This window comes from Amblyraja radiata, chromosome 10 (assembly GCF_010909765.2).
Source record: "Amblyraja radiata isolate CabotCenter1 chromosome 10, sAmbRad1.1.pri, whole genome shotgun sequence".
Taxonomy (NCBI): Eukaryota; Metazoa; Chordata; class Chondrichthyes; order Rajiformes; family Rajidae; genus Amblyraja; species Amblyraja radiata.
The window spans coordinates 14209773-14235503 of NC_045965.1; the positions used below are offsets into that span (position 1 = coordinate 14209773).

Sequence of the window (25731 nt, forward strand, 5' to 3'; positions counted from 1 at the left end):
GTAAGTATGTGATTAGAGTAAAACAGCGTGGAAACAGGCCCTTCGGCCCAACTTTCAGGCGCACGAGTCCTGGCAACATCTTCATAAATCTTCTCTGCACCCTTTCCAGCTTGACACCATCATTCCTATAACAGGGTGACTAACATCGTTGTATTAATATTGTTATTATTCAGGTCATAATGGTCATTGGGCCACTCATAGTTTCAGGTATGTGCTGTGGACACCAAGTAGCCATTTCCTTATAACCAATTATAACTTTGTATCGGGTAGGTTTGCCAAATGTCATCCACACAAAATTCTACTGACCCCCAAATCATCTTCCATTAGTACATGGTGCTATCAATAATAGCACACACATCTCCTGATCCAAACCTACATAGCCAAGTTGTAGGAGCTACCCATGGTGAATGTGAACCCCTTTCGTGTACTAGCCATCATCATTTATTATTGCTCATGGGTGATTATACTTTCACTAAGTGCTTTCATTTAGTTCCCTGATTCAGGGAAAACATTGCATTTGATAGTCTCTTTAGTATCGAAGGGAATTGACGTTCTGAGGATAGACACAAAAAGCTGGAGTAACTCAGCGGGGCAAGCAGCATCTCTGGAGAGAAGGAATGGGTGACGTTTCGGGTTCGAAACGTCACCCGTTCCTTCTCTCCAGAGATGCTGCCTGTGGCGTTGAGTTACTCCAGCTTTTTGTGTCTATCTTCGGCATCTGCAGTTCCCTCGTACACATGACAGACTGAGGGATAGCCTCTACTATATCTCCTGGAAAATCCCATCCGTTGCTCCCATCTGGATATTTCATCTGCCTTCCAGTCCCCTTTAGTAGTGAGCTCTAACCTTTCTCAGCTCCCTGTTCTATGGCCTTGGGTATAGTTTTCAATTTCACTGCTGACACTTATGATTTACCATCTGCTACCTTGCAGCTCCTTCTTCATCCAGATGTTCAGATATTTTGCACAAGAGACATTTGTAAACGTAGAATCGGAGCTGGTTTTGTTTGCTGGGGGAAATTCTGCAAGAAGGAGCACAAACCAGCTGTCAGTTTCGCCTGTTGGTCTCGACGGTGGGCAGTGAGATTACCAATTCAGTTCCCCATTTGTGGTACGAGAGCCTGCCTCTTATTCTGTGCTTCTCTATTATCTTCTTAATTGTAGCCAGCCATGCATCCCTGGTGTGGATGCTACATTTAAATCCTTCCCCTTTTTTACACACTTCTCTGATTGTATTCAAATGGGTCTCTTCTCCTTTGGTAGTTCACAGTTTTAATGCTTCCAATCTCAAATATGTTCCTTCTATTTGTTCACCCTGAGACTCCTAGTACTGGCGCCAGTGCCTCCTTTAATGATGGTCTCCAACTAATTTCATATTTAACTTTATTAGGTGAAAAATTACTTCACTGCCTAAAGGTTGGCTAGCGAGTGCCGTTCGTGTGGGGTGTACCTCTTTCAACTTAAGATAACATGGGATGCATAAGTATTTCCAAATATGCTATGTTTATTTCTTAATGCCGGTGCGCAAACTGGCATCATTAGGAATAACAAGCAACCACATAATCTGGTTTATACCAAAGATAGACACAAATTGCTGGAGCAACTCAGTGGGTCAGGCAGCATCCCTGGTGAAAATAGATAGGTGACATTTTGGGTCGGGTCTGAAGAAGGGTCTGACCTGAAACGTCACCTATCCATTTTCTCCAGGGATGCTGCCTGGGTTGCCCCGACAATTTGTGGCATCAGTTGCGATCACCCCAAACCGGAGAGTCTTCGGTTTATGGTGTCTCAACCTTTGGTAACTAGGTCCAGTTGCAGCTCCTTGTAATCTAAACATACATCGCGTGTTTCCTCAACTAACTTAATGAGGAAGACCTGGCATAATTTTCTACAGATTCTCTGCAGTTTCCCAGCCAGACAAATACCCGAGAGCCATAATTAATCCCAGTTAGAGTAAATCCTGGATAGCCTATTCTTTATTTACTGCATGTTATTCCAACAGAAGAATCAGTCCAAAAACTAGATCACCATCTGATCTATTTAAGTCTTAAATTGTTTCAGTGGTTACTTTAATCATACTTTATACTCTCTTACAATTTATGAAAATAGGAACAAGTCATCCATATGGTGGATGAATTGGGTCAGTGAGAAATCAGGCAGGAATTTGACCATGCATCAATGACTAGGGTAAGTAGGTCACTTTGTATAACTGTTCCATAAAGGGACGTTTGACTTGATCTTCTGGTTGTAAAGCAATTGACCAGAATCCATTGAATATGTCATGTACATTGAATAAATAGTGCAGTTTGGGGATATAACGACAGGTAGTGTAGACAAAGCAGGGACTCTGCAGAAGGACTTGGACAGGTTGGGAGAGTGGGCTGAAAAGTGGCAAATGGAATACAGCATAGCAAAGTGTGGAGTCATGCATTTTGGTAGTAGGATTAAAGGTTTAAACTATTTTCTAAATAAGGAGGGAATTCAGAAATCGGAGGTGAAAAGCGACTTGGGAGTGCTGGTGCAGGATTCCCAAAAAGTGAATTTGCAAGTTGAATTGGTAGTAAGGAAGGTGAATGCAATGCTAGCATTTATTTGTAGAGGGCTACAAAACCAAAGCAGGGATGTAATGCTGAGGCTTTATGTGGCACTGGTCAGACCGCATTTGGAGTATTGTGAGCAGTTTTGGGCCCCGTATATGAAGAAGGGTGTGCTGACATTGGAGAGGGTCCAGAGGAGGTTTATGAGAATGATCTCAGGAATAACATATGATGATCGTTTAAATGCACTGGTCTGAACTCGTTGGAGTTTAGAAGGATGAGGGGACACCTTCTTGAATCTTACCGAATAGTGAAATGACGGACAGAGTAACTGTGGAGAAGATGATTCCACTTCTTCTTCTTCTTTCGTGTGGCGTGCACAGCCTAAAGTTGTAGGACAACTTGTTCTATTAGATCTTCTGTTTGTGCACGTCGAGTTGATTGCATTAGTTGAAACAGGGCGGACCACGTGAAGGTTGCAATCTTCCACCCCATGATTCCACTAATGGGACAGTCTTGGACCAGAGGCCATAGCCTCAGAATAAAAGGACGTATCTTTAAAAAGGAGACGAGAAGAAATGTTTTTTGTGAGAGAGTGGTGAATCTGTGGAATTCATTACCACAGGCCAAGCCAATGGATATTTTAAAGGCAGAGATTGACAGATTCTTGATTAGTAAGAGTGTCAGAGGTTATGGGGTGAAGGCAGGAGAATGGGGTTGAGAGGGAAAGATAGATCAGCCATGATTGAATGGCGGCGTAGACTTGATGGGCCGAATGGCCTAATTCTGCTCTTAGGGGTGCAGTGGAAGCAATGCTGCAAAAGACAGTTCTAAACAAGAGTTTATCAATATCCACATATGCAAAACTATTGTCCAGGCAAATGATACTTACATTTCTCTTGAAACACTCCTACATTCCTGAAGTTTTACCACAGTGATTATCCAACCACTCTGGCCCACTTCTTTGCTCCAAGCTCAACTACATTATTAAAGCAAGAACAATCACTGTCGCTCTCTTCAGTATTTGAAGTTGAACCTCTGCTGTCAGCAATTGCTAACATTTATGCATATGCAGATGTAAAGATGTTCATTTCTTTCAACCAGTTCCTTGGAATGCAATGCCAGAGGAGGACAGCCTCATCTATCTTCACTTTTATTATGAGGGGAAGTATATTGTGGATATGAGAAAACTTTTCCCGATATCTATAACTAGATTGCATAGATTTTGAGTAATGGTGAGAGGCCTAGTGGGGTTCTGAGGAAAAGCTTTCCCACCCAGAGGGAAAAATCTTCTCACCCACAGGGTAGTTGGAATCTGGAATGAACGGCGTGAGTGGCGTGTGTGGCAGAGACTCTTACAACATTAAATGTAGTATTTAAATGAGCACTTGAATTGCCAGTGCATTAAAGGATATGTGCTGGTGAATGGGATTCATATACATGCTGGTTTAGAGGCCTGTGGTGCGTTCTCTGATTGAATGACTCTATAACGCTATATCAAAGTTCATTGTAGACAGTCTTTGCTTTTACTAAATGGATTTTAGCTGCAACTTCAATTTTTGCAGTCATAAACTCACAAGGCTCACTAATGTGCAAGCCCTGATGAAATTGTTTGACTGCACAACAGTTGCCCAGAAGCAAGTACACGTGCAGAAATAGTTTTAATGAATAAAAAACAGGTATTTCAAGTCTGGCAGATTTACTTTACAAAGCATGAAGCAACGCACAATGAGTTTTAGAATCAGACTTTGTAGAATAGCATTTATCGTTTCATCTGCATGCCAACTCTTCCTGATCTAGTATGTGTAGAATTTCAGTTATTTGCATATTTGTAGATTTACACACTTTTCATACCACAGGAGGAAACATGATCACATGGATACTTGTACATGTCATTCTGCTCAAGCACCGTCTTGAATCCAGAATGTCAGTGTACAGGAGAACTCGATCCAACCCAATTTTCACATTAGCAGGAATACCTTTAAATTTCAGATGTTTTTAAATTATGAATCTTGAAATTGGGTTCCATCTATTTAATTGTTTCGAAGTAGAGTACAAGACCTGATTCATCCAAATCGTCAATGCATGCTAATGACTCATCTTTTTTATCGAGTGTAGAAGCTTCAGCCATTTTTGCTCCTGCAGATGCTGAAGGCATTTAGGAGAACGGTATGTGTAGCTCCCTGTTTAATCATTCATGCTAGTTCCCTAAAATCGTTGCAACATTAATGCACAAATAGCAATAAGTGCAATTTGCCATGCAATTACTTTGACAGAAAATCAAGGACCATTATTACTGGTTAAAAATATGAAGCTGAAAGCGGTTCACTTTTGTTAATTCACGTGAGTGTAGATGAAGCATCTGGATTCTGGATTCATTTGGCATAGAAATTATACATTTGTTTTTTTTTACAATTGGCCTTTCATTTAATCTTAATACAAAGATAGGATGAGGGGTTATTTCCATAAACTTTGGAATGAGTTACAAATACAATACCTTTTAATTAATATTTAAATAATCATTTTTTTCTAACACATTTAGATAAAACACACCAATTTCTAGTTCAATGTGCCCTGCATTTACAGGCAATATAAATTGATTCTTAATTACCAATGTTAAAAGACATTCTCAAACATTATATTGATCAGGAATTTCTACTACATGTAGTTTATATTTGTGTCCAATTGTATTAATAATTAAATCCAACTTTCAATTGGAGGGGAGAATGTGTCCTAAAATTATGTTTAATGTGATCTGCCAAAGTATTGCACACAAAAGGAAGATCTTGGGCTACATTATTCATTTTTGAAGCACATAAATGCCTTGGCTCTAAATAATCCAGTAGTTATATACGTTCAATGATGAAAGAAGTCTGTGTTTGACATAACACTGTTAAATTTTAAACAATTGGTGTAATTCATGTCAAGTGTGCAGATGTAAAAAAAACATTTCAGAAAGATTCTGGTAAGCAGCAAATCAGAGCTCTAGCAACATCTTCATCAGTATTTTCTAGAGGAATGGGCAGCACATTCAGTAAATTGAAAGTGGCGAGGATTAGAGTATTTTGCTTCCTCAGGCACTTCCATTCAATGGGTGCTTCGTTAATCAAGTGGCTTCTTGCTGCCACCTTGATCGGGTTTAGAATTCTATCTTCACAACAAAATCGATCAACCTCAGATTAAAAAATGAGCGATTGATCAAAGATTATCGAAGATGTATGGTGCAGGATGGAATTGCAGATGCTGGCTTAAACTGGAGATAGACACAAAAGGCTGGAAGGTAGACAAAAAAGCTGGAGAAACTCAGCGGGCGAGGCAGCATCTATGGAGCGAAGGAATAGGCGATGTTTCAGGTCGAGACCCTTCTAAAATTTCTCCAGCTTTTTTGTCTACCTTCGATTTTTCCAGCATCTGCAGTTATTTCTTAAACACAAAAGGCTGATGAGAGGAGTAAATTATGAATGAAGAAAGAGATACACATCCAGGTGGGGCAGAGGGAAGAGAGGGGAAAGAAAGTAGGTGGAGAGGGAGGGGGTTGTGGGTTGTAACCTAATGTTGGAGGATTCAATCTTCATACCGATGGGTTGTAAGCTGTGTGAGGTGCTGTTCACTCTGGCAATGGAGGAGCTCCAGGACTTAAAGATTGGTATGGGAAGGGGCTTTAAAATGTTAGTGATTGGGAAATCTAGCAGGACCAAGTACAAGTGTTTGATGAAACATTTGCCTATTCTAAGCTAGGTCTCGCTGACGTAAAGGAAGCTACATCGGCAGCACTGTATGCAGTAGATGAGGTTAGAGGAGTATTGAACCTTTGCCTCATCTAGAAGAGCTGCTGTGGTCTTTTCTCAGCTTTCTCTCCCCCAACTACAATTGGTCTGAAGAAACACTTATCTTCCAGAGCAGCTGCCTGGCACTCTGAATTACCCCAACATTTAATATCTTTGTTTTTGTAAACCAGCCTCTGCAGTTCCTTGTGCCTAACTATTGTCACCCTTGCCTCTTAGTTCTTCTTCCATCAAGTTTCCCTTTAACCTTGTTAACTACAAACTTAATTTATAGGAAGGAAGGAACTGCAGATGCTGGTGGAGCACGACGCACCTCCTCTACCTGGGGGTCTACCTGAGTCCCACTGAGGATGCTTGGCCGGAGAACTGGCTGGAGCTGGAGACAAAAGTCGTCACCCGACTGGGGCGCTGGTCAGGGCTACTTAGAGTTCTTTCTTTCCAGCCTGGGTGCTTGTGATAAACCAGCTGGTGGCCTCCATGTTATGGTACCGGCTGGCTACCCCTCTCCCGCCCTCTATCTTTGTATCTGCAGTACAGAAGAAGCTGGTGGATTTCTTTTGGAGAGATAGGAAGCACTGTGTTTCCGCAGCGGTCCTGAGTCTTCCATTGGAGGAGGGCAGCCTGTCCTTGGTATGTGTGCGTACCCAGGTGGCGGCTCTCCGTCTCAGGACTCTGCGGAGGTATACGTATGCGGAGAACCCCCTCAGATGGCACGCTCTGGCCACGTATTTTTTCCTCCAGGGTTGTCGCCTAAAGGGGGGTTTCGCAGCTCCCGGTGGCGGGCATCAGTTGACCCGCCCTATGGGGTTTGCCTGTTTTCTATCATGATGTGCTAAGAGTGAGGAATTTGGTTGTTTTCAGCCATCGTGTTACTCCACAGGGGGAGGGGGGTGTTGTGGCTGCGGGGGTGGCCAGTCCTCACCCTGACATGGCGGGTGTTGAGGAGAGGCGTGTGCTTGGAGTGGTTCTGACTGTGCTTATCCCCGCTCCGTCGGATTTCCTCATCGGGCCCAGGCTCCGGGATATTTCTCGGGCGCCGGCTCCACACAACTTGAGCCGCCTTGCCGAGATGCCCAGCGTGCCGTTTTGTGATGCAAAGAGACGCATACTGTACAGAATGCTCCTGCACATTCTGCACTTCCTTGCCTTCGTCTTCCGTCTGGACACGCCTTGGCGGTCCGTGTTACCACCTGGAGGAGAGGGCAGTCCCCAGGTATTTTGGATCCAGCCATCGTATTCGGAAAAATAATCTGTGCATGTACCGTTATATTTTTTGGGGCCTTCGCAGATCCAATCTTTTGATAATTTTGAGATTATTTAGGTCCAAAATTGAAGTATTTTTGCCAACATTGAAGTTGGCTTGCCATGGTTTTTGGCTGCTTGCTTAGTCTTTTAAAACCTCGACGTATTACGGGTGCTTTTATTTACACTTCCCTGCAATGCCACCAAGCTTTCTGCTGTCTGCATACTTGGAATTGTGAGTTTCTTATTCATCAACTATGTGGTGAATAGTTACATGCCCCGCTGCACAAGAAGGGAGCAAAGCAGAATAGTGGGAACTATTGGCCGGTTAGTCTGACTTCGGTGGTTGGTCAGATTTTAGAGTCCATTAGAAAGGATGAGTTTACGGAGTACTTAGACGTTCACAATACAATAGGCCGAAGTCAACATAGCTTTGTGAAGGTCTTGCCTGACAAATTTGCTTGAATTTGGAGGTAGAAGTAAATAGCAGTAAATAAAGGAGAGTCAGTAGATGTTGTATACCTAGATTTTCAGAAAGCCTTTGGTAAGGTGCCACATGGGAGGCTGCTGAGGTAGATGAGAGCCCATGGTATCAAAGGGCAGATACTAGTATTTATATCAGGTTGGCTGGATGGCAAAGGCAAAGAATGGCAATAAAGTTGGCTTTTTCTGGTTGGGTGGAGTTCCGCAGGGCTTGGTATTGGGGCCTTCTTGATGTATATTAATGATTTGGATGAGGGGGATTGAAGGTTTTGTGGCCAAGTTTGCGGATGATTCGAAAATAGGTGGGGGGGTCAGGTATTGTAGAGAAAGAAGGGACCCTGCAGAAGGACTTGGATAGGTTGGGAGAGTGGGCAGAGAAGTGGCAGATGGAATATAGTGTAGCAGTGTGTCATGCATTTTGATAGTAGGACTTAGAGGCATAGACTTTTTTCTACATGGGGAGAGAATCCAGAAATTGGGGGTGCAAAGAAATTTGGGAGTGCTGGTGCAGGATTCCCAAAAAGTTAATCTGCAAGTCAAATTAGTAGTAAAGAAAGCAAATGCAATGCTAGCACTTATTTCGAGAGGGCTTGTATTCAAAAACAGGGATGTAATGCTGAGGCTCTATAAGGTACTGGTCAGGCCGCAGTTGGAATATTGTGAGCAATTTTGGGCACCATATCTGAGGATGGATGTGCTGGCTCTGGAGAGGGTCCAGAGGAGGTTTACAAGAATGATCCCAGGAATTACTAGGTTAACATATAATGGGCGTTTGACAGCACTGAGCTGGAGTTTAGAAGAATGAGGGGGGACCTCATTGAAATGCTCAGAATAGTGAAAGCTTTGGATCGATTGGTTGTGGAGAGGATCCAAACCTTTCCAGTGGAAGAGTCTAGGACTAGTGGTTATAGCCTTAGAATTAAAGGACATTCTTTTAGGAACGAGATGAGGAGGAATTTCTGTAGTCAGAGGGTGGTGAATTTGTGGAATTCTTTGCCACAGAAGGCTTTGGAGGCAAAGTCAGTGAATATATTTAAGGCAGAGATAAATAGATTCTTGATTAGTGCGGGTGTCAGAGGTTATGGGCAGAAGGCAGGAGAATGGGGTTTGGAGGGACAGATAGATCAGCCATGATTGAATGGCGTAGATGGGTCGAATGGCCTAATTCTACTATCACTTAATAGTGATATTATTACTATCACTTAATACCGATATTAATTATGATCCTCAAAACAGGATTATTGCGTTCAGGAACAATCAATTTAATTTCCTAAGTAGGTCAGCAATTTTCAGTCTATTCCTTGAGATTCAAATTTAAGTAATATTATCAGATAGGGACTTTATCAAATGCCTCTGGTGCACATTTAAATGACTACCGCAAACACAGGATGGATAGGGGGTTAACATCCCAGCCAATCTTATCGTTCAATCCATTGAATATCCGTATTCCCATTCGTTTAACTGCACTCCTGCTGAGTAATCGGGGTTGTGATATGTTTGCGCCTTAACTTTACGTTCCTCCTTCAAAATCTTACGTCAGAAGCCGGCGTTTGGCTCCGCGCTTCCAGAGAACAGTGTTATTTAGGACGAGAGGTTGCAGCATTGGGGAATGAGCGAAAGAGACAATGTGGATTCTTTGCATCGCGTTGTTATTGAATTTGCACGTGGTTGAAGGTCAGTACTCTCTTGCAGAACAGTCTTCAACGGGTATTTTGTAATTAACAATGATGGGTCATATATTCATTCCAGTTCCTTGATTGTGCTGGTGTTCAGTGGGTTGAAATGAAATGCCGAGCGGATGGTTATTGATTTTCATCCGTGTGCTATCCTGCCAACGCGCTGCGTGTAAACGCGGATCCCATTCAATACCTCATTCCCATTCTTCACTAAAATGTTTTTGAATTATAAAGGCCTAACAGAACTTGTTATTTCTTGGCAATATTACTGGTAAGTCATTCAGCCTTATTGGAAATATTGCCATTCCAGGGGAGCCACTATTGACATAAGCTTGAAGCTGCTGGACTGGGCGCACATCGTATATTCTGCATTACTACAGCCGTGTTTGTTGTTGTGGTTTTATTTTATTTTGCAATGTGAAAGCTTGTAAATAAAAGTGACAGAGACTTCATTTCCCTTCCCTTCAGGTACTCGGCCGCACTGTGATGTGGCTCAGTTTCAATGCAGGAACAATCGGTGCATCTCGTTACTCTGGCGCTGCGATGGAGACGACGACTGCACGGACAACAGCGACGAGGACAACTGCCGTGAGTAGCAGTAGCTCTTTAAACACGTCGCACACAGGGACCCTGGTCAATTACTCCAGGTGGTGGCGGCGGCAGCGGCGGCGGCGGGCAACATTTGCTGCTTGGCTGCCGGGTCATTAGTAGTAGCCTTGCCACGGGCTTAGCTCTAATAAGCAGCAACGTCTCGGCGGCATGTGTTTGGAAATAAAGCGACATCATCGTTGGCTGGCTGCAAACAGCAGATGTGCCATGTGCCCGCCAGTCTCCAATAGGCACTGGCAGTGCAGACACGCCTCCTCTACCTTTAAGCCTTGAAGCCAGCGAGAAGCAGTTCATTCATTAGGCCTGCCTTGGGTCAACTCATCACTGACCTGGGAGGAGTAGGAAGTATGTGGGGAAGGAACTACAGATGCTGCTTTAAACCGAAGATAGACACAAAAAGCTGGAGTAACTCAGCGGGTCAGGCAGCATCTCTGGAGTCAAGAGTCAAGTGAAGAGAGTTTATTGACATGTGTCCCAGATAGGACAATGGGTGACGTTTCGGGTCCAGACCCTTCTTCAGACTGGTCTCGAAGTAGGAAGAATATTAATATCCAGCTGCAGGTTGTTGCCTACATAAAATGCAACAGGAACACAAATTCTGGGTTTACAAATAAAAATTACAATAGCTGTATTTTTGTTTCTGGAGCAATGGCGTTTAATTATAAACTTATCTCCAGCATTCATCTACTCATGCAAAAATACGATTCCAATTCACATCCTCTGCTGCGAAGAGAGGGGTACTCCTGTGGTTGGTTTACTTGCCCGTGGGGCTGATTTGCTTGGACATTATTCAATTCAAATATGATGTAAAATTGGATCATAAACACATGTGGAGAGTGGCCCAGATCTTTTGTTGTTATGTATTTAATGTGGAAAAGAAGTAGGAAGTATATTTGAAGAGCACATAGTGACAATAGAATTGAGTGTTGCATCATCGGGTGCTGAATCTAGGTATGAGTAAGCAGTTTTGGGTGCTGCCTGGAAATTACAATTGTTCATTGCAATACATTACAATAATACTTTATTAGCCAAGTATGTTATGACAAAAGGAAGCATGTTGTTTCTCACTGTATCAAAAATGTTATTTTGATACAGTGAGAGAAAGAATGAAACATTTCTTCATTCTGGTGAATTGTTGGAATTCTGTAGCCTGAATTATTTGTTTTAGGACTGAGGCTGGAAAATTCTGTTTAAGGTGGAAGATCAGTCAGGAAGAATGTAGTAGGAAGGAACTGCTGATGCTAGTTTAAACCGAAGATGGATGAAAAAAGCTGTAGTAACTGGGTCAGACAGCATCTGACAGCCTGAAGAAGGGTCTCGACTCGAACGTCACCCATTTCTTCTCTTCAGAGATGTTGCCTGTCCTGCTGACTTACTCCAGCTTTTTGTGTCAGGAAGGATGTTGAATATTATTTTGTGCTCCAAGGTTGCCATAAGGGCAAGCATGATTGGGGAGTATGATTGTGGCCAAGTATGTGATTGAAGGCCAAGTATGATTGTGATTGCTGACCTAAGGGTGTTGAAATAAAAGAAGATAGACACCAAAAGCTGGAGTAACTTAACGGGTCAGACAGTGTCACTGGAGAAAAGGTATAGGTGACGTTTTGAGTCAAGATCTTTAGTCAGAAAATAAACAACTTGAACACGAAAGTTTATGTTAATTTGATCAGCGCAGACCCAGTGGGCCAAATGGCCTGTTTCCGCTCTGTATCTCTGGTCTAAAGTAAACCTTTAAGGTATTGCAATTGTCTGAAAGCTTTATCCACGTTTAATGATTTCAATCTTAAATTAAAATCTGTTAGTTTAGTTTGGAGATACAGTGCGGAAACAGGCCCTTCGGCCCATCGGGTCCGCAGCACCTAGCATTAACTCAATCCTACACACTCTAGAGACAATTTACACATACACCAAGCCAATTAACCTACAAACCTGTACGTCTTTGGAGTGTGGGAGAAAACCGAAGATCTCGGAGAAAACCCACGGGAAGAACGTACACACGCCGCACAGATATTACCAGTAGTCGGGATCGAATCCGGGTATCTGACGCTGCAAGCCCTGTAATAATAATAATAATAATACATTTTATTTGTTGGGCGCCTTTCAGACATCTCAAGGACACCTTACATAGATTAACAGGAATATAAACATATAATCAGAGTAAAATAAATAATAAAGACATCACAGAGACACAAACTAAAAACAGAATTCAGTCCAAAAACAGAAAATCAAAAACACAATGTGAAGGCAGTAACTCTACTGCTGCCACAATGCTGCCCGGGTTCAGGTAAATAGTTCCTTGAAGGTGGCATGACTGGTAGATGGGGTGGTCACAAAAGCTTTTGGTACATTGGCCTTCATCAGTCAGAGTATTGAGTATAGGTGTTGGGAGGTCATGTTGCAATTATATAAGATGTGGGTGAGGCTGCATTTAGAGTATTGTGTTCAGTTCTGGGCACCATGTTATAGGAAAGATGTTGTCAAGTTGGAAAGCGCAGAGAAGATTTACAAGGATGTTGCCAGGACACAAGGGTCTGAGCTAGGAGAGGTTGGGCAAGGTGGGACTCTATTCCCTGGAATGCAGGAGGATGAGGGGTATTCTTATGCGTGTAAAACCATGAGAGGAATAGATAGGTTAGACGCACGGATCTCTTGCCCAGAATAGGGGAATCGAGGACCAGAAGGCATAGGTTTAAGGTGAAGGGGGAAAGATTTTATAGAAACCTGATGGGTAACGTTTTCACACAAAGGGTAGGGGGTGTGTGGAACGAGCTGCCGGATGAGCTAATTGAGGCAGGAACTATCGCAACATTTAAGAAGCAATTAGGCGGGTACATGGATAGGACAGGTTTCGAGGAATATGGGCCAAACGCAAGCAAGTGGGACTAATGTAGATGGGACATGTTGGTAGGTGTGGGCAAGTTGGGCCGAAGGGCCGGTTTCCACATTGTAACTATGACTCTAATAATGCAATATGTGTGATGAATGTCATAAAACAGACCATTTGACATAACCTGTCAATATTAAAATTTATGCTCCTGTGACTTTTACTTTCTCATTCATGTATATTGTGCCTCCGTTTTCAAATAATCTGTATCATTTGCTTCCCCTGCTCTGGTGGTTAAATTTTGGTTTAGATTTATTATTGTATTGTAGTACAGTGAAAGGTTCCGCATCTTGTAACTCAAGGGGTTTCCCTCTGTAGCCTTTGTTCAGGGAAAAGAAGCCCACCCTCTTCTTTTCCTGTTATGTATAGCTTTGATTATTTTTTGGTATTAATCTTGTAAATCTTCTCCACAGTGTCTGTATGTGGCAACCAGAGCTGTGTGCAGTTCTCTAAATGTGATCTACTTGGGGTAGATTTTGATGCAGATTCATTATAAATCTCCTGATTTTCAATTTGTTGGAAATGTAAACCAAGTGTTTGATTTTGGGGTTTTTTCTCTTTTGCTTCTGTTCATGTGAAATGCAACTTTTGGTGACTGCAATGTTAGTACTCCAAGATTTCTTGTTTTCTCAACCCCCTTGCAAATAGAAAATGATCTTGCTGCTTCCAAATAACGAATGCCCTCTCTTTATACAAATAATACTCCCTTGCATTTTTGTTGTCGCAATTATTTGACTGTTGTCCTTTTTTTTAAGGTCCTCCCTGTAATTTGTTGTAATATCCTGCAGGGCGATTTTGTGCTGATGGTGATTTTGAGGTCTAAATAACTGAAGTAAATTTGCAAACATCAGTGCTTGTAGCACTGGTCCTCCGTTCTCACCGCATGGCAAACGCCTCCGTTGCCATGCGGTGAGAACGGAGAGGTTGAGAAGGAGTTTCTTCCCAGAGGCCATTCGGACTGTAAACGCCTATCTCACCAGGGACTAACTCTACTGAACGTTTTTCCTTCCATTATTTATTATGTAAAAGAATATGTGTGTTATGATTGTGTTTATAGTTTGTTTGGTTGTTTGTCTTTTGCACAAAAGTCCGCGAGCATTGCCACTTTCATTTCACTACACATCTCGTATGTGTATGTGACAAATAAACTTGACTTGACTTGACTTGACTTGTGGAATGCCACTACCTACTTTATTCTCACTGAGCAGCCACCCTTTCTGCTTTGAAACCAACTACGTTTCTCGACCTGAAATGTCACCCATTCCCTCTCTCCAGTGATGCTGCCTGTCCCGCTGAGTTACTTCAGCATTTTGTGTCTAACAATCCATTCTGCTCCTTCCCGTAGACTCCACATTCTCTAACTGCATTAAACTATTATGAGATAGATTATTTAATTACTTTTTGAAAGCTAGATATTATATCCTATGCAGTGGCGGACTGGCCAGGGTGTCAGCTTGCCCGATGGCAAGTGGGCTCCTGATGAAGTGGGCCCCCTATATCAAGTGGGCCCCTGATGAAGTGGGCCCCCGATGAAGTGGGCCCCCTTTGTCTCCTGGCAACCAATATTTTTAGACCCAGTTCGCTACTGATCCTATGCATTCCATGGATGAATTCAGTTGGAATTACTGTGGCTCTGAGTTGTGTTTACATTATAACGGGTGTAGTTAACATGCGGTTAATCCACTGAGTTAGAGGATGGAGTTCATTGTCACCAGTCACTGACGGGGTGGATCTCTTGACCCATTTTTAAAAAACATTGATTCTTAATGTAAATTTTCTACAATTTGTCCTAACACCAGATTCAGGAACAGCTTCTTCCTCTCTGAACCCCTATGAGGCTTCTGAACAGTCATTTCATAAGCCTGGGTACTAATAGATTTCACTTCTACCCTGTTGAAAACAATGGACTCTATCTATGGAACTGATGTGCTATAATGGTGAGAGCTATATTCTGTGCTCTGTTTCTTCCCCTTTGCACTACTTATTGTACTTGGGCTTGGCTTAACCAGGGCTCGAAATTAGCGGTTGCCCGGGTGCCATTGACCACTCAAAGTGCCGCCGGGCAACCTAAACGCCGAGTCATTTTGCCCGGCTTGGCAAGCAAATACTGGTTTATACCGATAGACACAAAAAACTGGAGTAACTCCGCGGGTCAGGCAGCGTCTCTGGAGAATAGGAACGTGACGTTTCATGTCGGCGGAGGCTATATTGCGAGGCAAAGATACTAGGTGCGGGGTGACGAAGGGTCGGAGCGAATGACGGGCCCCGAACAGCGGCAGCAGCGGTCGCAATAGCGGCTCCACAACCTCCTCCCGCACCCCGCCCAGTGGAAGGAGGCCTCCCTTTCTCCCTCCCTCCCCCTGGCCTCGGCGTGCGAGAGGGGTTGTTTTGAATGCGCCGTTGGCGGATTTGCAGGCAGCGGCCGCTATCGCCCTGATAACTGTCGCTGCTTGCAAATCCGCCAACGGCGCTTCCAAAATAACCCCTCTCGCACGCTGAGGCCGGGAGGAGGGAGGGAGAGAGGGAGTCCTCCTTCCGCCGTCTGAAGCAGCTGCACCAAAGATCCTATAGCTATAGGATCTTTGGGCTGTACCGCTCGGCCCCGCACCTTCCTGTCGGCTGGCAGAGGAGGGGAGGCGGTGGCGGGGAGTCCCAACCGCCACCCCCTTTGGCGGCGGCACTTTGGCGTTGGACAGGGACGGCCAAGGCAGCGGGGCGATGTTGTCCGAGGAGCGCTGACATCCCGTACTGACCCACCCTCCTTTTACCCTGCACCAATCCCCCCCATCCATCCTGTAGTGATCTCCCCATTCATCTTTTACTGATCCCCCATTCATTCTGTACTGATCCCCTCATGCATCCTGTACTGATCCCCTCATTCATCCCGTATTGATCCCCCATTCATCCTATACTGATCCCCTCATTCATCCTGTAGTGATCTCCCATTCATCCTGCACAGACCCTCCGATCCAAACGGTCCTGACCCCCCCCCCCCCCATCCATCCTGTACTGATCCCCCCCATTCAAGAGGAATGGGGGAACAGTCTGAAGAAGGGTCTCGACCCGAAACGTTGCCTATTTCCTTCGCTCCATAGATGCTGCCTCACCCGCTGAGTTTCTCCAGCATTTTTTCTACCCCCATTCATCCTGTACTGATCCCCTCCCCCCATTCATCCTGTACTGATCCCCCCCCCCATCCATCCCGTACTGATCCCCCCCATTCAACACCACTGACATCCCCCGTGCTCTCCCCTCACAATTTTACATACTCCAACCAACACGTACTAATCCACCCGCCTCAATCCATCCATTCCGCATCGATTGGGCCCCCCCCCCCCCGCCATCTATCCACCCCGCACTGATTCACACACCCCCTGACCCTATTGTGCTTCATGGTCTTCAGAGCGATCATTGACTATGTTTGACGGAATGCAGTCAAATGTGTTTTAATTCCCAATGTTATTATTTGTTTTGACACCTTTAAACAAATTACCAAAAGAACATTTGCTGCAGTTATGCCCTTTGGCCATCTCTTGTCAGTTAGTGTAATGTTTAACCTGTCAGATGGGTATAGTCGGTTTTAACAGCTATTATCATAAAATGCCTTTAGAAATGTCCTTGCAACCTGTATATTTTGTTATGGATAAATTATGTGGGAAGCCAGAGTGTTTCTGTGCCAATAGCAACAACGACCCAGGCTATGGCCATGTCATGGTAATTTTCGGTCCTTCACAGAAAACATGCTTGCATCAATCTGTAGTGTACATGGTTAAGCATATGTTACCATGGTCCAGGATTTATTGACACAGGTTGATCATATGCTGAATAATCCAACCACATTTTTGTTTGGAAGAGTGGAAAGAACTAATAGAAATTGCATTAATTTCAATGTGTTAAAAGAGTTGAGATATTGTATTATAATTTTGCTGCATGTCATTGTGGTATATATCATGTCTTGATTGGTGAATATGTTTAGTTTGTGAGTTATTTGAAGCAGAAATAATATGTAAATGTAGACAAAAGTGCTGGAGAAACTTAGCGGCTGCGGCAGCACCGATGGAGCGAAGGAAATAGGCAACTTTTCGTGCCGAAACCCTTCTTCAGACTGATGGGTTTTGGCCTGAAACGTTGCCTATTTCCTTCGCTCCATAGATGCTGCTGCACCCGCTGAGTTTCTCCAGCACTTTTGTCTACTTTCGATTTTCCAGCATCTGCAGTTCCTTCTTGAACATAATATGTGAATGCTTCATTGAGCATAATTCCGACTGGTAACTATGCACATTATCGCACATGTCAAGCAAACCGTCTTAAATGACCACCTAAACTGCCATTTGGCAACCTAAAAAGCTGTCAAAGTTGCCCGGCTGGCAACAGGGAAAAAAAGTTAAGTGAGAGCCCTGCTTATCTGATTATCTGATTGGATAGCAAGTAAAATAAAGCTTTTAACTGTACCTCTGTACATGTGACAACAATAAACCTATACCTACCCACTAAAAATATAGACATTCTGCCGAAAATCATGTAATTTATTTTGGTTTATTATTGATAACGTGTATCGAGAAATAGTGGAAATCCTTTGTTTTGCATGCTATCCATCAAATTATGTCATGCATCAGTATAATCAAGCCTGTCCCGCTGAGTTACTCCAGCATTTTGTGTCTACCTTCGATTTAAACCAGCATCTGCAGTTCTTTCCTACACATGTAGTACTGTATGTTATAATGTTATATATCCAAAGAATGCAGGAAAAAAAATGAAAGGGCTGCAATGAGAGAGGCTGGGAGATCCGGCCACACCCTTGACATATGAAAGGTCCATTCAGTAGTCTGATAACAGCGGGGACGAGGCTGTTTCTGAATCAGTGGTTTGTGCTGGATCTTGGAAAACTGCATAGAGGTGAAGGCTTCATTGCCAGGTTTATATCATACATTCAGGTATTGGTTAGACTGAAAATATTCAGCAGCGTATTGGTAGTTACATTGATCTACTTGGCCAATCCAGTAACTTGGATCAGCAATACAAAAGTCGATGGATATTGTGATTTTTTTTTTACTTCTACGTTTTAACTACTACGTTCCCCTAATCCTTACCATTACTTTAAATCAGCAACTCCTGGCCTTTGACCCTTTATATTAAAAAATATAAACACCTTTCTTAGTTTATCTGAACTCTGTTTTATACTCAAATATCACACTCGGCAATTTAGTCTCCCTTCAGTATCCTGTTCCAAAGAAAGCAACCTTCATTTACCCCAAATAACAATTAACGTGAGATATTCTGCAGGTCATTCAGTACCGGCGGGGACAGAAACAAAGTTAATGTTCAAGGTTATTAATTGTTCCTTGCATCCTGAATATAGAGATAGTACCTAGCTGGATTTGTCAAAAATCTGATTTTATTTTAATCAATAAATGTGAAACATTTTGCCAAACTTTTGTGGGTTTAATAAAAAATATGGTTCCATTGTTAATAATGTAAAGTTAATACCCATGTAACAAAAGACATTTATACTCATTTTTGTATGAATTTAATAATATTCTCAAATATGACATTGACGTTACTCTTAATTAGATCTTGACATGAACTTGGTTTACAGTTAATATATATATGGACTCTTTAACTCCCACCCCAACCAAACCTTGTTGTGCTGTTCTGAAAATTCAGATCGATACAAATCAAAGTCTAAAAAGAGACTGTTTTAGTAGTTAAAATCATTATAAAATAAGAATTGAATTTTGTGGATGCTATAAATACTGCAGCCCCAGTGGAGAGGATATTAAATCTAATGGTATGGCTGCTAAATAAATGATCTTTTCTTGATGGTTTCAAGCCTCTTGTGACTCTATTGAGGTGACCTATATTTAATACTTAAATCACTGCAATATTATCTCTAATTTTGAAATAAATTTATTCTTCTAAAATTTGGTGCCATATTATCAGCACTCTTTTTTTTAAGTAATTTAATTGACATGACGTGAATGCAGTTTATTCCTGTGAATGCAAGCTAATTTGCACATGCCAGTCCTATCCCTTCTTCCTTTCCACACTGCAATTCCTCTTTTATTTTGACACCCATGCTCGTCTCTGGTCCCTTCCAAAAGCAGCAGCAACCGATCCCTTCAGTTTTCCACACTTCTTCCCCTGTCACCTTGTAAACGCCCAGAGGCACAGCACACAAAGTCAACATCCAATGTGCTACAAGTGCTGTAAATGCCCAATCCACAGCCTCTGAATGGAATGATTGTAAGAGGAGTTTGTGCTGTATACTGACATCCTGCTTGATGCTACCAAACAGAGCGCTGATTATGACTCTAATTCATTACAGATCTCGTCCTACAGTTCCAACTCTCACCGGTATATAACTCCCCTTTGCTTACAAAGGAATTCACTCAGGCTGTGCACTGCTCTGAATCTGATGCTAATTACTACGGCGCTCTGACTTGAGGACCGAAAAATAAAAAAATAAGAAAAATATTTTAGGAATGTAAATTGAAAACACTGGGAACACTCAGTAGGATGGGCAGCATCAGTGGAAATGATTTTGGGTCAGGCATGCTTTGTCACTACTGTTGCAGCCATGAGAGAGTGAGAGAGAGAGAGGGGGGGGGGAATTGAGAGAGAAAGAGAGAGCACAGCTGCAGCAGGAAAACAGTGAGTTACCTGAAATAGTTGAATTACATTTTGAGTTGGGAAGACTGCAACGTTCCCTGATAGGAATGAGGTGCAGCTCTTCAGACTGATGTTAGAATACTGGCAGAGTCCAGCCCACAGATTGGAGTGGGATTGAGCATGAATATGATAAGCAACTGGGCACTCATGTCCCTGCAGACTGAGCGCAAGTGCTCTGCAAAGATGTCGCAGGATCTGCACCTGTTTTCTCTATTGTGAAGGAGTCTACATTGTGAGCACTGAATGCTTTGCACCAGATTTGAAGTGATGCAAGTCAATTGCTGCTTCATCTGAAAGAACTGCTTGAGTTTCTTAATGTGGAAAGAGGTGGAAGGATGGGTGCTGCATCTTTTGAAGTTTCCTGGGAAGGGGAATAGTTGGTGGAAATGGAAGAGAAGGGCAATCCATTAATTCAGAAGGGAGCAGTCCCTTTGAAATGCTGGATGAGAAAGATGTACCTGGTGACATTGTCTAACCTGGCTTCCCATTACATACTCCAGCTAAATCCTCCTTTGTTTTTGTAAATTCCCTCAGTAAACCAAGAACCTCATGACTGCAACAGTTTGTCATTATAACAGTCTTGGCTTTAACCTGTTTGACAGGTTCCTTTCATCCTATGCAATCTTCTTAATCCTTTTTCAATTCTAAACTAGCCTTGTTTTCTCTTTCCTTTTTCTGACGGATCTTTCGCCTGAAATGTTTTTAATTCTATAGATGTTGCCTGAACTGCTAAGTTTCCAGTATTTTCTATTTTTAGCTTGGTCTCCGGGTAGGTAGCCAAGAAAAAAAAAAAGACTCTCGACTCGAAACGGCACCCATTCCTTCTCTCCGGAGATGCTGCCTGTCCCACTGAGTTACTCCAGCATTTTGTGTCTATCTTCTGTGTAAACCAGCATCTGTAGTTTCTTCCTACATGTATCTTTTTTATCTGGAGATGCTGCCTGACCTGCTGAGTTACTCCAGCACTTCGTGTTTATCTTTGTTTCTGATCGTGACCTTTCTTCAGAAAAGGGAGACAGCAGATTCCAGCACATGGTGAGGGAGGTCGGAAGTGAGCAATCCAACAACATGTGTCAGACTAGTGGTGTGGGTCATGCATCCCTACATATGGCGCTACAATGAAATCTTATAGCATTCTTATCCTTGGGAAGGACTGCTGAGGGCTAAGTGGGATATGCGTTTAGTTTATTGTCAAGTGCACCGAGGAACAATGAAAAGCTTTTTGTTGTGTGTTAACCAGTCAGCGGAAAGACTGTACATGATTCCAGTCGAACTGTCCGCAGTACACAGATGCACGATAAAGGGAATAATGCTTAGTGCAAGGTAAGGTCTGATGAAAGATAGTCTGAGGGTCTTCAATGAGGTAGATAGTAGCTCAGGGCAGCTCTCAAGATGTTGGTAGGATGATTCAGTTGCCTGATAACAATTGGAAAGAAACTGTCCCTGAAACTGTAAGTACGCGTTTTCACACTTCTGTACCTCCTGACTGGTGGGAGAGGAACGAAGAGGGTGACCGGGGCTGGAGGCATATCTTTGATCATGCTGGTGGCCTTGTCAAGGCCGTGTGAAGAGTAGATGGTTTGGGTTACGTCCACAACTCTGCAGATCATTGCAGTCTTGGATAGACTCGTTCCCAAACCATGCTGTGATGCATCCTGATAGAATGCTTTCTGCAGCGTATCTGTAGAACTTGGTGAGAGTTTTGGGACATGCCAAACTTCTTAAGCCTTCTAAGGGAATGCATACAGCACTAGGATAAAATAAGTGGTGACATAGTTACTTCAAAAACTCAATTTGATAATCGCAAGATTTAGTTAACAGCATTACCTCAGGAATGTTGCAAGATAAATCTTGACAAAGGTGATTATTTTTAGCATTAACCTTGTGACTGTGCTGCCTCCATGCTCAACAGGTATAAATGCCTAATTCAATACCCGAGAGAAACGTGTACCATTTAATTGAACTCTTATTTTAACCTGGTTTGTTGAATGAGAACAAATGTGTATTTAATTTTAATTGTTTGAAGCAGTGGTGTGATATTAAGGTGGAACTGCGAGGGAATTGATTCTGTCTTCTTCGTGAGCAAACCATCAGTAGAGACCCTGAGATCTGGCACAGTTTCAACCCAGAACACACAATGGGAATAGTGAGTCATTGTGGTGTCTGATGTATTGCAGAAGTGTTCCTGTAACACCATGTTTTAAGATAACGTTGAGATCATCCGTTGAAGAAGGTTCTCAACCCGAAACGTCACCCATTCCTTCTATCCAGGGATGCTGCCTGTCCCGCAGAGTTACTCCAGCATGTTGTGTCTATCTTTGGTGTAAACCAGCATCTGCAGTCCCTTCCTACACATCCGCGAGGCAGATGGGGGCAAATAGAACAGTTTTGGCTAATGATGTCATTTGTATCCCAATGTGTGCTTTTAAACTTGAACTTAGTTAGGCAGGCAACCTTCTGCAGTCTGTCAGCTGAGCACAGAAGCATCAGGCTTATTGTCTGGGTTGGTCTTGAAGTAAAGGTCTCTTATTTACCAAGTAACATTTGAACAAAGTCTGACAGTTAAATAGCTTTAATTTATCTGTTGCACTTTAGAATATTCTAGGAAGCCCACATCTTTTTTTTCTCTCTGCTTGTGGTTGCACTGTTCCTCTCCGTCACATTTTGATTTTCTAAAGCAACTTTCCTTTTTTTTTTTGGCCGGAGCAATTGTGTTGGCTTCTGGTGAAAATAGAATTTCACTTAGCGTAATATACGGTTGATAAAACCTCACCTTTACTATTTGTGTATCTGTACAAAGGATAGCCCTGAGTAAAGTGGTGGCAATGCTGTGTTGGAAGTTGTCCATCCACATTTCACAATGGCTTCTTCCCATCAATCGTCAGCTTCTTAACTGCCCTGCACAACCCTAACCACAACCCTTTCTCAGCACCCAACCACAATGGACTTTGTACAACAATAATTGCTCTACATACTTTCTCTTTTGCACTGTCATGGTCTTGTTCATTTAGAATAACTGAATGTATTGTGTATTTACTGTTGTACCCATGTGCCGTAAAACCACAGCAAGTAGGACTTTCATTGTCCTGGTTCGGGTGCATATGCCAATTACCGCTCTTGCCTCTTGAAATTCAAGTTCAAGTGAGTTTATTGTCATGTGTCCCTGATAGGACAATGAAATTCTTGCTTTGCTTCAGCACACAGAACATAGTAGGCATTTACTACAAATTGAATGCATGATTGGCCTTTTTATCACCCGTGTCTCCGTTGGTTAACATTGGGTGCATGTATAAGAATTTCACTTTGCTAGCTATTATAGGAAATAATATGTCCTGCCATGTGTGGGTATTTTGTTGGGATATACATTCAGCACTGAACCTTTTTTTGATTGACAGTTTAAATGTAACTAGGTGTCTTAATCAGTGTTATAGCAGCTCTTAGATATAAAAAAGCTGGAGTAACTCAGTAGGTCAGACAGCATCTCTGGAGAAAAGGACATAGGTGATGTTTCGGGTCAAGACCCTTCTTCAGACCCAAAATGTCACATTCCTTTTCTACAGTGATGCTGTCTGACCCACTGAGTTACTCCAGCTTTTTGTGTCTATCTTCAGTTTAAACGAGCATCTTCAGTTCCTTTCTACACACCTTATAGCAGCTCTTGTTCCTGAACGCCCTGTGTTTGCTCCAGATAGGGCCAGCCGCAAACCAAATTTGAGGGTTTAACTACTGGTGTTAACTTGTCAATCTACACTTCACGCTGCCTAGGAAAAGCAGCTAACTTAATCAAAGACTTGTCCCACCCAGTCATTCCTTTTTCTCCAAACTCCCATCCAGCAGCAGGTACGGAAGCTTGAAGGCACACATAACCAGACATGAAATCAGCTTCTTCCCGTCACCATGCTTCTGAATGGCCCGTGCATAAGCTAGGGTACTGTTTGATTTACCTTAACCCCATTGCGGACATTGGACTTGAGTCTGGAACTGTTGCGCTATGCTGCTGAGAACTATATTATTTGTTCTATCCAGTGAATTTGAATTTGACTTTTGTAGTATATATGTATGGTATTTAAGTTTAGTATGTCTGATCAGTTTGGATGGCATTCCAAACACAACTTTACCCTGTACAATAATAATATTGTTGCATGACAATAATAAACCTAACCCTAAACCTCCAAATTAAAAATGACCTGACACTGAAATTATGTGGGATTTTGATAAGGAACAGTAACTTGCTTAATCTGCACTTCACTGAATATTTGGTGTTACAGCAGTATCATCTGTTACCGTTTGTTTGATAGATGATTTGAAGTTATTAGGAACTCCACTACAAACCATTCGATAAACTGATATCAACAATTTGAAGTTATTAGCAGTGGATTATATTTGTTTTGGTCAGGGAGTGGCCTGCTGCCACAAATTAATGATTGTCTTGCTGTTTTGTGTTAGTCACTTAAAGCTTTTAAAATCATTGATGATGTGTTTCAGCACGATGGGAAAATACATCATGTTTCACAATCTATAGCAATAATATGGCTGGGGGAGTTTAATGTAACGTAGGAATGATAAGGAGCAGGGTGGCTTCCAAGGGACATATTTAAGTGGAGTAGATGGTTAAGACGTGTTGTACAAAACCAACCAGGGAGAACCCAGCAAATATGAAGGTGGAGGGATTTATAAGTGATAGGAACAGAATGAGGCCATTCCGCCCATGTCTGCTCCGCTATTCAATCATGGCTGATCTATCTACCCTCTCAAACCCCATTCTCCTGCCTTGTCTCCATAACCCCTGACACCCATACTAATCAAGAATCTATCTATCTCTGCCTTAAAGATATCCATTGACTTGGCCTCCACAGCCTTCTATGGCAATGAATTCCACAGATTCACCTCCCTCTGACAAGAGACATTCCTCCTTGTCTCCTTCCTAAAGGAACGTCCTTTTATTTTGAGGCTATGACCGCTGGTCCTAGACTCTCCCACCAGTGGAAACATCCTCTCCACTTCCACTCTATCCAAGCCTTTCATTATTCGGTAAGTTTCAATGAGGGGACCCCTCATCCTTCTAAACTCCAGCTAGTAGAGGCCCAGCACCTCAATGATGTGTTGGGTTGAGACCTGGCACAACAACTGAGATAAGAGGCAAGATGGCCAGTGTATAGAAGTGAGAGGAAAGGGTGTGTGGGCTGGTAGGTGATTGGGTGGGGGAGGGGAAGGTGGGAGAACTGAGACAGATGAGAGGTGGAATCATTATAAAAATGGCAGATGGAGCTGGAAGGGGAAGAGGCGGAGGCTGGTTGGTGATGGGGTGGAATTAGTTTAAGGAGGAACTGTGGTATGATGCAACCAGTTATAAAAGGTAAACTCCATTTTCCCATAAACTCCTCCCCCCCCCCCGCTGCCACCTATCACTTATCAGCCTCTGTCTCGCCCTCCTGCCTCATCTGTACATTGGTTATTGTCCCTCTGCATCTCCATCCTGATGCAGGGTTTTGATGCGAAACATCAACCATCCATTTGCCTCCACAGATGCTGCTTTACCCACCATGTTCTTCAGCATCTTATTTATTTTTTGCTCCAGATTCCGGCATCTACTGTCTCATATCTACATGGAGTTTTATGTGGGGGAAAAAAAACCAATGCTGAATTTTTTAATGAGGAGAGAGAGATTGTGAATTGTTGATATTCAAAGGGACTTGGTATTCTTGTACATATCACTAAAAACTAACACGCTGATACAGCAAGCAATTAGGAAGATGGATGGTACATTATCTTTGTTACTCTTGTGTTAAAATCCTCTTGCAGTAATTGAAAGTGAGCATTGATGAGACATCCTCTTGCTGCAAACCT

General features: G+C 42.7%; 1 protein-coding gene across 3 annotated transcripts in view; it reads left to right on the forward strand.

Moving 5' to 3' along the window:
* Positions 1-9322: 9322 nt before the first annotated feature.
* Positions 9323-25731, forward strand: part of lrp8 (LDL receptor related protein 8) — a 94769-nt gene continuing 78360 nt past the window's right edge. The window contains exons 1-2 of one of the 3 annotated variants that reach the window (XM_033028122.1): positions 9323-9720; positions 10191-10310. In XM_033028122.1, the coding sequence (XP_032884013.1) occupies positions 9672-9720; positions 10191-10310 (169 nt within the window). In that variant the 5' untranslated portion in view covers positions 9323-9671. The remainder of the gene's footprint in view (positions 9721-10190; positions 10311-25731) is intronic. The other 2 variants (XM_033028120.1, XM_033028121.1) reach the window with 2 other exon arrangements.